The sequence below is a fragment of the Staurois parvus genome, unplaced genomic scaffold, assembly GCF_062004578.1.
Source record: "Staurois parvus isolate SC_StPar_1 unplaced genomic scaffold, SC_StPar_1.0 ptg001181l, whole genome shotgun sequence".
Taxonomy (NCBI): Eukaryota; Metazoa; Chordata; class Amphibia; order Anura; family Ranidae; genus Staurois; species Staurois parvus.
The window spans coordinates 2,569,809-2,582,837 of record NW_028318977.1 but is presented as its reverse complement, the minus strand read 5'-3'; the positions used below and the strand labels follow the sequence as shown (position 1 = coordinate 2,582,837).

At 42.1% G+C, this 13,029-nt stretch overlaps 1 protein-coding gene across 1 annotated transcript; it reads left to right on the top strand.

The window, feature by feature from the left end:
* Positions 1-496: 496 nt before the first annotated feature.
* LOC149438572 (antileukoproteinase-like) lies at positions 497-12,819 on the top strand. Its single transcript, XM_089659692.1, has 4 exons — positions 497-630; positions 6,277-6,450; positions 9,555-9,701; positions 12,519-12,819. The coding sequence occupies exons 1-4, from the start codon at positions 501-503 to the stop codon at positions 12,542-12,544; spliced, it is 477 nt and encodes a 158-aa protein (XP_089515818.1). The 5' UTR covers positions 497-500; the 3' UTR covers positions 12,545-12,819.
* The last annotated feature ends 210 nt before the right edge of the window (positions 12,820-13,029 follow it).

The following is a 13,029-nucleotide window of genomic DNA, read 5'->3' as shown; positions in this document are numbered from 1 at the left end:
GCACATACAGTATATGAATCCACATTCAGGAAAGCCACCTCTGAAATTTAAGGGTTACATGCTTAAAATCTTGCCTTGTACGTAAGCCTTCCATTCTTCAGCTGCCTAGTGACTGGCATATGTATATGTATATAGTGCTTTGTTGTATGAAATTGATCTGTAAAGGAAGAAAAACACATTGTTGTAACCGCAGATTATTACTTACAAAAAGAGAAACCCTTACATAGCTTGTTTTGTCCTGTTCCCTTTCATCTCTGCCATGCGGGTGGCCCTGTCCACACATCTATTGAGCAAATATAACAAATTGATTTTAATGGTATGTTTACCAGACCAAAGGGGTACAGCGAAAGACTGCTTCCATCACAGCCTAGTCACCCAGGTGTTCTGTGACAGACTCCCTTTGAGCACATTGCACTTGCACTGACTGTGACATTTACTTGAGGAATCTATGGGGTGGAAGGTTGTCAGGCCCCCAGGCCTCCTGTCAGTGTGTCACCTGTATGAAGAAGAATGTTTGTCTCATTGTTGTATACTACGGGACAACAGACACATCCACAGCACCAATAATGAACCCAGTGATTGTCCTTCTTGTTCTGCCCTCTCTGGTCTACTCCAGAGTCCTTCTGGATGGTGAGTAGTTAGCCAATGGGTGTGCCAGGCATGGTTGTCCCAGCAGACCGGGCACGTGCTTCGGGGCCCTGGAACAGTGGAGCACTTTGTTCTGTCTGTATGATGTTTTGTCAAGACAGAGATCTCTGATTGGGATACAAAGAGGGCAAAAATATCATTATTGGGTTATTGTTTTATACTGGCATGGGCCCCAATGGCTGAAAAACAAGGGGACCCAATGATGCTCTTCCTATGGGCTCCCATCATTATCTTAGTGATACAGGTTTCTCCATAAACACCAAATTTCTTGGCTTTCAGCACCAATACTGATTCTATAAAGATATCCAAGTGCTGTGTCCGTCATCCATCCAGGATTTATGTCATTGTACAGCAAAGTCATAGTTTTACTGTGCTGCTTGCAGTATAATGGTGGAGGGTAGGTGTCTGGAATTTGTAGTTCAGAAGCACATGAGATTATAAACATTCCATTTCCAGACCTCTTAAATGTTCTCCACTCTGCAGACTGATAACTCGTCTGACCAGAGACTCCTGTACGCGTCTGGGGAGTGATCATATTCTACTGCATACTCCGATTCTTATATCAGATGGGAGGCATGTGTCTTTATGTACTTTGTTTTACTTTTTTTAAACCTCTAAAATGTAGAAGTAATTACTACTCTCTCTATATGTGGGGAAGGATATTAATTTTCAATGTTAGAAAATTGTTTTGGTTATTTTTGGTGGCGGAGCCAGCAAAAATTGAATGAAAAAGTATCTGGTATCCATGTAATAGACACTTATCAAAGGGAAATACCTACTTTTTTAATTTAAATATTTATTAATTTTCCATATAAAATACACATTTCTTCATTATTTTCATACAAAAATCATTTTCCAAACCATTAATTACTTTTCTTCCTATCTTTTATTCCCGTTACCTCCCCGGCCCCTGTCTAATACCCCACCACCCCCCTCAGAGTACCCACCCTCCCCACTAATGAACCCTCCCACTCTGCATTATTCTATTTACTCTTTTCCTAAATAGTATATACAAATACTTCCTCTTCTTTCTCATTACTACTTCGTATATCTCGCTACAAATTCTTCCCATTTTCTCCACTTCTTATAGAATAGCCCCATCTTGTCTTCTTGCGTATATTATAATTTCTCCATCTTACATATCTGATTCGTTCTCTCTACCCAATCCTCCTCCCTCGGCGCCTCTGGTCTATGCCAAAACCTAGGAATCAGACCCTTTGCCGCATTCAGGTAGTGCCATACACCAGAGTCCTTGTAGGGAAATACCTACTTATTACATAAAATGAATTAAATTATTTCACAAAAAAATATATTTACTTAAAGGGTTTTAACTGCAGTGTAACCTACAGAGTTAAGTTTGACCCTAAATGTAAAAATCAACCAGACCAATGAACCCAACAATTAACTGTAATGTAGCCGATCAACCTATCTGAACCATTACCCTAATCCTAAATCCCAGGGTAACATACAGTGTATTATCCTGGCAATAAATACTATATTATAACCAAAATAACATGGCAGCTCAACTGACCAAGAACACTATCATTCAGAGATCCTCAAATTTTTAAACTAAGGACAGTTCATTGTCTATCAGATTGTTTTGAGGTTTGACTGTTGCTAGTAATAATAAACAATTGGCCAGTGAGAGTAAAAGAAAAAAAAGAGGTCAAATTAAATGATAAATATTCCCAGGTTATTGCTCAGTGGTCGTAAAAACTGCCCCATTAGTAGAAATAATAAATGCATCTGTGGTGAGTGGAAGTAAAGATTCCATCTTTTTGGTGTTCGGTGGCCTGGGGGAGGAATAGTGTCTCATTATTAGTGTTTGGTGGTAAGTGGAAAGAATGATGCCCCATTATTGGTGTTCAGTGGTAGATGAGAGGAATGGTGCCCTAATATTGGTGTTCAGTGGTACAGTGGGGATCGAAAGTTTGGGCACCCCAGCTAAAAATTTGTATTAATGTGCATAAAGAAGCCAAGGAAAGATGGAAAAATCTCCAAAAGGCATCAAATTACAGATTAGACATTCTTATAATATGTCAACAAAAGTTAGATTTTATTTCCATCATTTACACTTTCAAAATAACAGAAAACAAAAAAATGGCGTCTGCAAAAGTTTGGGCACCCTGCAGAATTTATAGCATGCACTGCCCCCTTTGCCAAGCTGAGACCTGCCAGTGTCATGGATTGTTCTCAATGATCGTCTGGGAAGACCAGATGATGTCAATCTCAAAGGTTTTAAATGCCCAGACTCATCTGACCTTGCCCCAACAATCAGCACCATGGGTTCTTCTAAGCAGTTGTGTAGAAAACTGAAACTGAAAATAGTTGACGCTCACAAAGCTGGAGAAGGCTATAAGAAGATAGCAAAGCGTTTTCAGATGTCAATATCCTCTGTTCGAAATGTAATTAAGAAATGGCAGTCATCAGGAACAGTGGAAAATAAAGCAAGATCTGGAAAACCAAGAAAAATATCAGACAGAACAGCTCGCAGGATTGTGAGAAAAACAATTCAAAACCCACGTTTGACTGCACGATCCGTCCAGAAAGATCCGGCAGACACTGGAGTTGTGGTACACTATTCCACTATAAAGAGATACTTGTACAAATATGGTCTTCATGGAAGAGTCATCAGAAGAAAACCACTTCTACATCCTCACCACAAAAATCATCGTTTGAACTTTGCAAATGAACATATAGACAAGCCTGATGCATTTTGGAAACAAGTTCTGTGGATCGATGAGGTTAAAATTGAACTTTTTGGCTGGAATGAGCAAAGGTACGTTTGGAGAAGAAGGGGCACAGAATTTAATGAAAAGAACCTCTGTCCAACTGTTAAGCATGGGTTTGGATCAATCATGCTTTGGGGTTGTGTTGCAGCCAGTGGCACAGGGAACATCTCACGAGTAGAAGGAAAAATGATTTCAATAAAATTTCAGCAAATTTTGGATGGTAACTTGATGCCATCTGTGAAAAAGCTGAAGTTAAAGAGAGGATGGCTTCTACAAATGGATAATGATCCTAAACACACCTCGAAATCCACGGGAGATTACATCAAGAGGCGTAAACTGAAGGTTTTGCCATGGCCTTCACAATCTCCTGACCTCAACATAATTGAAAATCTATGGATAGACCTTAAAAGAGCAGTGCGTGACAGACAGCCCAGAAATCTCAAAGAACTGGAAGACTTTTGTAAGGAAGAATGGGCAAAGATACCTCAAACAAGAATTGAAAGACTCTTGGCTGGCTACAAAAAGCGTTTACAAGCTGTGATACTTGCCAAAGGGGGCAGTACAAGATATTAACTCTGCAGGGTGCCCAAACCTTTGCAGACGCCATTTTTTTGTTTTCTGTTATTTTGAAAGTGTAAATGATGGAAATAAAATCTAACTTTTGTTGACATATTATAAGAATGTCTAATCTGTAATTTGATGCCTTTTGGAGATTTTTCCATCTTTCCTTGGCTTCTTTATGCACATTAATACAAATTTTTAGCTGGGGTGCCCAAACTTTCGATCCCCACTGTAAGTGGGAGGAATGATGCCCTATTATTGGTGTTCAGTGGTAAGTGGGAGGAATGGTCTGATATTATTGGTGTTCGGTGGTCAGTCAGAGACATAATGCCTCATTATTGGTATTTGGTGCTAAGTGGATAAATAAAAGGAATGGTTCCCTATTATTGGTGTCTGTAGGTAAGTAGGAAGAATGGTTCCCCATTATTGTTGTTCAGTAGTCAGTGGGAGTACTGGCACCCCATTATTGGTGTTCGGGGGTAAATGGAAAGAATGGTGCCACATTATTGGGGTTTGGTGATCAGTGGGAGCAATGGCACCCCAAAATTGGTGTTTGATGATCAGTGGGAGGAATGGTGCCCCATTATTGGTGTTCAGTGGTCATTGGGAGCAATGGCACCCCAAAATTGGTGTTTGAACAGTGGGAGGAATGGTGCCCCACTATTGGTGTTCAGTGGGAGAAATGGCACCCCAAAATTTTTGTTTGGTGATCAGTGGGAGGAATGGTGTCCCATTATTGGTCAGTGGGAGTAATGGCATCCCATTTGGTGATCAGATGGAAGAATGGTGCCGCATTATTGGGGTTCAGTGGTCAATGGGAGCACTGGCAGACCAAAATTGGTGTTCTGTGATCAGTGGCAGGAATGGTGTCCCATTAGTGGTCTTTAGTGGTCAGTGAGATTAATGGAACCTTATTATTGGTGTTTGGTGGGAAGTGGGAAGAATGATGCCCCCTTATTGGTGTTTAGTGGTCAGTGGGAGCAATGGCACCCCAAAATTGGTGCTTGGTGATCAGTGGAAGGAATTATGCCCCATTATTGTTGGTCAGTGGGAGTAATGACACCCCAATATTGGTGTTTGATGATTAGATGGGAGAATGGCGCCGCCTTATTGGGGTTCAGTGGTCAATGGAAGTAATGGCACCTCATTATTGGTGTTTGGTGGTAAGTGGGAAGAATGGTGCCCATTATTGATGTTCAGTGGTCAGTGGGAGCAATAACACCCTAAAATTGGTGTTTGGTGGTAAGTGGGAAGAATGGTGAAATATTATTTGTGCTCAGGAGTCAGTGGGAGGAATGGCGCCTCATTATTGGTGTTCAGAGGTTAATGGGAGGAATTATGCCCCATTATTGGTGTTCAATTATCAGAGGGAGGAATGATGCCCCATTTTTGGTGTTCATTTGTCAATTGGAAAAATGGTGTCTCGCCATTGGCATTCAGTGGTCAGTGGGAAGAATATAGTGCGCCCCTTATTGGTGTTTGGTGGTCAGTAGAAAGAATGGTGCTCCATAACTGATTTTTAGTTGTCAGTGAGAAGAATATACTGCTCATCATTGGTGTCCAATGGTCAGTGGTAGGAATAATGCTCCATCGTTGGTGTTAAATGGTCAATTTAATTAGTATAGTGCCTATCATTGTTTATTGGGAAGAACGGTGCCCTTCAATAGTGTTCAATTCATTGTATATGCTGCTCCTTGTGGTGACTTCATGGCCAGGACTACAAAGGCACCATGGGGCAGAAGATCACTCCACCCAAGAATACCTGAGATAAATTATGAGATGCTAGAACAGTGGCATGGCAATGAGTGGTTTCCTCCTACCAGCCAATGAATAGTCCCCACATGCAAGGTCTTCTCACCATTGAGGAAGGCCTATTGAAACCAGCAGGCCGTAACTGTCTCATGGATAGAGGATGTGAGGAGCAACTATAATGTCAATATTCCACTTGATGAAAAACCTTGGAAACCATTGGCACCTGTTTACAATACGTCAGATTATTCACATCAAAATGAAATGATCCTTACGATTTATCCCTCCTCTTGGTTATGTCATTTCATGCAGAGTTTCAGCTGGAATTTGCAGGTTGGTGTTTATTAGAGATGCTAGCTGTACTATCTAACATGTAGACAGTCATTAGAGAGAGCTCTGACTGATCTGTATAGAGGGAAATTCTATAAATACGGCACAGCCTTCAAACCCAAAGTTACCTAAAACATTCTAAGTAAGTGCCTCAGACTGAGTTGTGTGAAAGGCTGCTGTAGACAATGAAGAAATCTATATACCATGAGTTCTCTTCCAGTGATGATGGGTCTTATAAACTGTTCTGTGATTTCAGAGCCGGAGTATATAGTGGTGGAAGCCCCTAAATGCCCTCTAAATGTGGATTACCCAAAATGTGGACCCAAACGGGAGATACAGCAAACCCAGTGTACTACGGACAAGGACTGTGAGGGAGGAAGGAAATGCTGCATATCTGGCTGTACCAAGCTCTGTCTCATGACACTAAAAGGTATGGGAAGAGGAGGGATGAGCTTGACTAATGATGTGAACAGGGGCAGACTGACCATTTGGAAACTCGTACACTGCTCGAGGGCTCGGGGTCAGTAGGGGGCCCCATGAGATGCCCCTGGTACCTTTTTCATAGGCTTTTTTGAGTTTGGGCAAGGACACAGGGGCCCCATGATCCCCTATTGCCTGGGGGCCCCATGAGTTGTTAGTCCGCCCCTGGATGTGAATGTAAATCTGATATAATAAGCAGTATTTCATATGGCAGAATGTGACACTGAGGCCCCACAGAAATTCCTCCCATCACTCTGCAAGCTATACCCTCCAGCACTCTAATCTGCCGTGTTCATTTCCAAGAGTCCTGAGAGCAAGATTGCAGGTATAAAGCTTTAGACATGTACGGTTCATTTCGTTTCTGAATCGAAATCAGGACAAATTTTTCATTATTCAGAAATTCGGATATGTTTGAATTTCAGAATTACAATAGTTACGAATCCAAAAAAACGAGATCCGGACAAGATTCTAATTTGAATAGAATTCAACTCAAATTCGAATCAAACTTGAAAACGAAAAGAATTAGAATAGAACATAAAAGAACAGAATTGATAGTATAAGAAGACTAGAGAAGAGAAGAGAAGAGAAAAGGAAATAAAAGAAGAGAATAGAAGAGAATAGAAAATAAAATAAAAGAATAGAATAGAAAATCAATATAATAGAAAAGAATACAATATAAAAGAATAGAATAGACTAGAATAGAAAGACAATAGAATAGGATAAAATAGAAACAATATAACTGCATTCAGAATTTCAAATTTTGAATAGAATAAATTTGAATTTGAATAGAATAGAATAGAAAAAAACAATAGAATACAATAGAATATAGCTGTCTTCTGAAATTTGAATTTAGAATAACATAGAAAAGAATTGCATAATAGAATAGAATTCAATAGGATAGAAAAAAATAGAAAGAATTTAGCTGTCTTCCGAAATTCAAATTTGAAATAGAATATATTTAATTTGAATAGATTAGAATAGAGTAGAAAATAATTGATTAAAATAGAAAAAACAATAGAACAAAATAGAAATAATATAACCCTCTTCCAAAATTAAATAGAATACATTTGAATTTGAATGCCAATTGTTTAAATTGAATTTGATTCAAAGTAAAAAAAAATTAAATTAAACAAATTCTGAAAACTAATTAAACAAATTAAAGGAAATTAATTAAACAAAATTACTTAGGTAGTGAATTGAAACAAAACAAATGTTTTTGTTCTGCACATGTCTATAAAGCTTTCCCTCCATGGGACTACCAAAAGTAGAGCTTAATACAGCAGTTATGATGGAGATTGTAGATTTACACCCCTGGGACCCTGGCAATGACCCTACACCTCCTCCCTCTATTCTCTTTTCCCTTGCACTTTCTGATGTGGGGTCCCTTCACTGGAACTAAGGGGCCAAGCCCAATCCCTGAAAAACAGCCCCACACCATAATCCCCCTTCCGCCAAACTTTACACTTGGTACAATGCAGTCAGGCAAGTACCGTTTTCCTGGCAACCACCAAACCCAGACACGTCCATCGGATTGCCAGACAGAGAATCATGATTGATCACTCCAGAGAACACGTCTCCACTGCTCTGGAGTCCAGTGGCGGCATGCTTTACACCACGGCATCCGATGCTTTGCATTGCACTTGGTGATGTAAGGCTTGGATGCAGCTGCTCGGCCATGGAAACCCATTCCATGAAGCTCTCTATGCACTGTTGTTGGGCTCATCTGAAGGCCACACCAAGTTTGGAGGTCTTTAGCTATTGACTCTGCAGACAGTTGGTGACTTCTGCGCACTGTGTGCTTCAGCATGCGCTGACCCCGCTCTGTCATGTGACGTGGCCTACCACTTGGTGGCTGAGTTGCTGTTGTTCCCAGTTGCTTCCACTTTGTTATAATCCCACCAGAGACGGACTGACAACTCATGGGGCCCCTGGGTAATACATTACATTACATTACATCGAGTTTATATAGCGCCAAAGGGTTTGCTCAGCGCTGTACAATAGAGGGGGGACAATACATGAGACAGTACAGCAACAACAAACAGCACACGAGGGTTAGAGGGCCCTACTCTTTCGAGCTTACAATCTAGGAGGGAGGGGGTAGTGGTACAGGAGGAAGTGGCTGTGGGGGATGGAGTGGTAGGAAGAAGAACGGCAGTTAGGTGAGGGTGGCGTAGTAATAGGGGAAATTGGGTCCCCTGTGTCCTCACCCACACTCTAACCACACCCAAAAAAGCCTATGAAAGGTATAGGGGCATCTCATGGAGCCCCCTACTAACCTGGGACCCTCAGGCAGTGCCTGAGTGCCCCGAATGGTCAGTCCGCCCCTGAACCCCACTAACAGTTGAGCGTGGAATATTTAGTAGTCAGGAAATGTCACGGATGGACTTATTGCACAGGTGACAACCTATCACGGGACCACGCTTGGAGTCACTGAGCTCCTGAGAGCGACCCATTCTTTCACAAATGTTTGTAGAAGCAGTCTGCATGCCTAGGGGCTTGATTTTATACACCTGTGTCCATGGAGGGGATTGGAACACCTGAATCATATGATTTGGAGGGCGGGCCCAATACTTTTGGCAATATAGCGTATCTGGAATATGAAATGTTGGAGTGACATACTCATTAACACCCCGGTCACATCAAGTCCAGAAATTTTGCAACTTACAGTGAAGTGGCACGATTTCAAATTCAGGGGACATGATGATTTCAGGTGCGACTTGCAAGACATCTGACTACTTTAGAATTCGGTGTGGCTCCGACCAAGTCAGAACCACACCGATATGACTGCTCCAATTGTGGACAATAGGCTTTGATTTGGCATGTGATTTGCAAATCGCATGGCATGCCGATTCACATCCAGTGGGACCGGGGTGTAAAGCACGAAAGGTGAAGGTGCAGGATGGACTTCAGTTCTGTCTGGGAGCCTAGCTGGTGGATATCAAGTACTGGTCTTGCCAAGGTCCTGACACAAGAGCACTAACATGTCTGCTGTCCTCTGAAATGTCTTCTGGGTCATTTCCTCCGGATCTAATGAATTTCATTTTATTTCCACAGTGAAGTCTGGCTCTTGTCCTTTATATGAGCCCGCCCTATGTAACAGCGAGCAAACATTACCTCATGAGTGCCACCGAGATGACCAGTGTCCCGGCTCATACAAGTGCTGCTTCCAGTGCAGGCGTCAGTGCACGCGGATACTGCCGTGTAAGTTATAAGGAGAGTGACACCATCCACATCATATAGTCCACATCTACACTGCAACATGCTGATTACACTCCCCACCACACTATGGAAACAAGTGGCACCACTATTCAATATTGTACATGTGTCAATGGGAATAATTACAGATCTTTGGGCTCCATAGTAATTGTAATGGAACCGGACCCCTACTGTGCTAGCGTATTTCCGCTTCCCTGTCTGAACATTATCCATGGACACCACCGTTGGCAATACAGGACGAGACAGCACCAGGCTTGAAAGACAGGAAGTAAACTTCTTTATTTTAACACAAACACAAGATGTATACACAGGGCGGGGAAATACAACCAGTAACAGGAAACACATCAGCAGGCCGTCCCATCAGGGGGAAGGGCTGCCGGAAACACCCCCCACCAAACCAAGACACACAATAGAACAAAGGGATACACCACATGGCAGTAGTCAATACAGGAACACATACATCCCATAATAGTTTGCTGGCAAGCAAGACAAATAGAACAATGGGATGCAGCATGTGGCAGTGAACAATGAACAACCCCCACACCCCCACCTATACATGTCCACACAATACTAGGACATTCCACCCTGTACCCCTAACAGGCACAGGGTGGCTTACACATAAGAGGAATATGAGGAGCCGAGACAGGGATCTCCCTACCTCTCCAAAGGGGGCTGTGCCCCATGGGCCCCCCACCCAAAGTCACTCTCGTCACAGTAATGTTTTCATGTGGTCCCACCATGACCTTCCTACTGTCCGTGAACTTATGATAAAGTATGTGCAAGTCATGGACCGGTAGTAGAAAGTATAGAAGCATAGTAAGTACACAACGTGGGAGCAGATCTCATGGAATAAACTTCTACCACTAAATTTCCAGCTAATTGCTCCATCCTCAGCTGCTCCCCATTTTTTTTAAATTTCTTAGAGCCTTATACAGATTGTGTATGTACGGCACAGGGTGACTAGGCATGCTAGAATATGTAATTCCATAGCAGTGGCACCCCTCAACCAGGTATGTCTAGTTGCACAGTGCCATACTTGGAGGATCTGACCGGCAGGGTATGCTGTGAGTTGTAGTTACCCCAAAGAAGAACTGAATTATGCAGTGTATACAAACACAACAGGAGGCTAGCATGGACAAAAAGGAGGCTAGGGTCAAGGCAGGGGATGACCACAGGTGGGTAGGGAGACAATATAATTCCGTCCAGAAAATAGGCAATACAGTGCCTTGAAAAAGTATTCATAACACCTTGATATTTTCCACATTTTGTCATGTTACAACCGAAAAATGTAAATGTATTTTATTGGGATTTAATGTGATAAACCAACACAAAGTGGCACATAATTGTGAAGTGGAAGGAAAATGAAAATGGTTTTCAATATTTTTTACAAATAATTATCTGAAAAGTGTAGCATGCATTTGTATTCAGCCCCCTTTACTCTGATACCACTAACTAAAATCTAGTGGAACCAATTGCCTTCAGAAGTCACCTAATTAGTAAATAGAGTCCTCCTGTGTGTAATGTAATCTCAGTATAAACATACTGTATCTGCTCTGTGAAGCCCTCAGTGGTTTGAGAACATTAGTGAACAAACAGCATCATGAAGGCCAAAGAACACACCAGGCAGGTCAGGGATAAAGTTGTGGATAAGTTTAAAGCAGGTTTAGGTGATAAAAAAAATCCCAAGCTTTGAACATCTCATGGAGCACTGTTCAATCAATCATCATCCGAAAATGGAAAGAGTATGGCACAACTGCAAACCTACCAAAACATGGCCATCCACCTAAACTGACAGAACATTAATCAGAGAAGCAGCCAAGAGGCCCATGATAACTCTGGAGGAGCTGCAGAGCTCCACAGCTCAGGTGGGAGAATCTGTCCACAGGACAGCTATTAGTCATGCACTCCACAGATCTGACTTTTATGCAAGAGTGGGAAGAAGAAAGCCATTGTTGGAAGAAAGCCATAAGAAGTCCCATTTGCACTTTGCGAGAAGCCATGTGGGGAACACAGCAAACATGTGGAAGAAGGAGCTCTGGTCAGATGAGACCAAAATTTAACTTTTTGGCCTAAAAACAAAACGCTATGTGTGACGGAAAATGAACACTGCACACCACCCTGAACACACCATCCCCCACTTTGAAACTTGGTGGTGGCAAAATCATGCTGTGGTTATGCTTTTCTTCGGCAGGGACAGGTAAGATGACCAGAGTTGATGGGAAGATGGATGGAGCCAAATACAGGGCAGTGTTAGAAGAAAACCTGTTAGAGTCTGCAAAAGACTTGAGACCGGGGCGGAGGTTCACCTTCCAGCAGGACAACGACCCAACATCCAGCCAGAGCTACAATGGAATGGTTTAGATCAAAGCATATTCACGTGTTAGAATAGCCCAGTCATAGACCAGACCTAAATTCAAATGAGAATCTGTGGAAAGACTTGAAAATTGCTGTTCACAGACGCTCTCCATCCAATCTGACACAGCTTGAGCAATTCTGCAAAGAAGAATGGGCAGTAATGTCCCTCTCTAGATGTGCAAAGCTGGGAGAGACATCCCCAAAAAGACTTGCAGCTGGAATTGCAGAGAAAGGGGGTCCTACAAAGTATTGACTCCGGGGGGTTGAATACAAATACTGCCACACTTTTGTTTGTCAAAATTGTTGGAAACCATTTTTCATTTTCCTTCCACTTCACAATTATGAGCCCCTTGTGATATGACAAAATGTGGAAGGTATCAAGGGGTAGGAATACTTTTTCAATGCACTGTACATCGGACCTAACATTTTACATTTTTTATTTCTCAGTTCAACCAACAAACAATTTTGAGTGAACTGCCATAGCAGAAGCAAATGTGGATCTTCGTGGTTGTCTTCCCCAGTGAAAGGATGGACAGAAGGATCTTCCACCTGGGATCGGGATGTTATTCAGTCTTGTAGGCTCAGACCTTTTAGATGGCTCAGATTGTACTGAGCCCTGTATATGATGAACTTTACAGTCTCACATCAACACTGGAATGTAATCTAGAGATTGAGGGCTTTTTTTATTCATTGTTGTTATAGAATGATTTGTTGATAATAAAATAAAAATAAGCTGCTGTACTCTCCACACTCCTCTCCTTTCCATATTGCCCACTGTCATACCCTCCACACTCCTCCCCTGTATATACTGCTCACTGTCATACCCTCCACACTCCTCTCCTGTACATACTGCCCACTGGCATACCCTCCACACTCCTCTCCTGTCCATATTGCCCACTGTCATACCCTCCACACTCCTCCCCTGTATATACTGCTCACTGTCATACCCTCCACACTC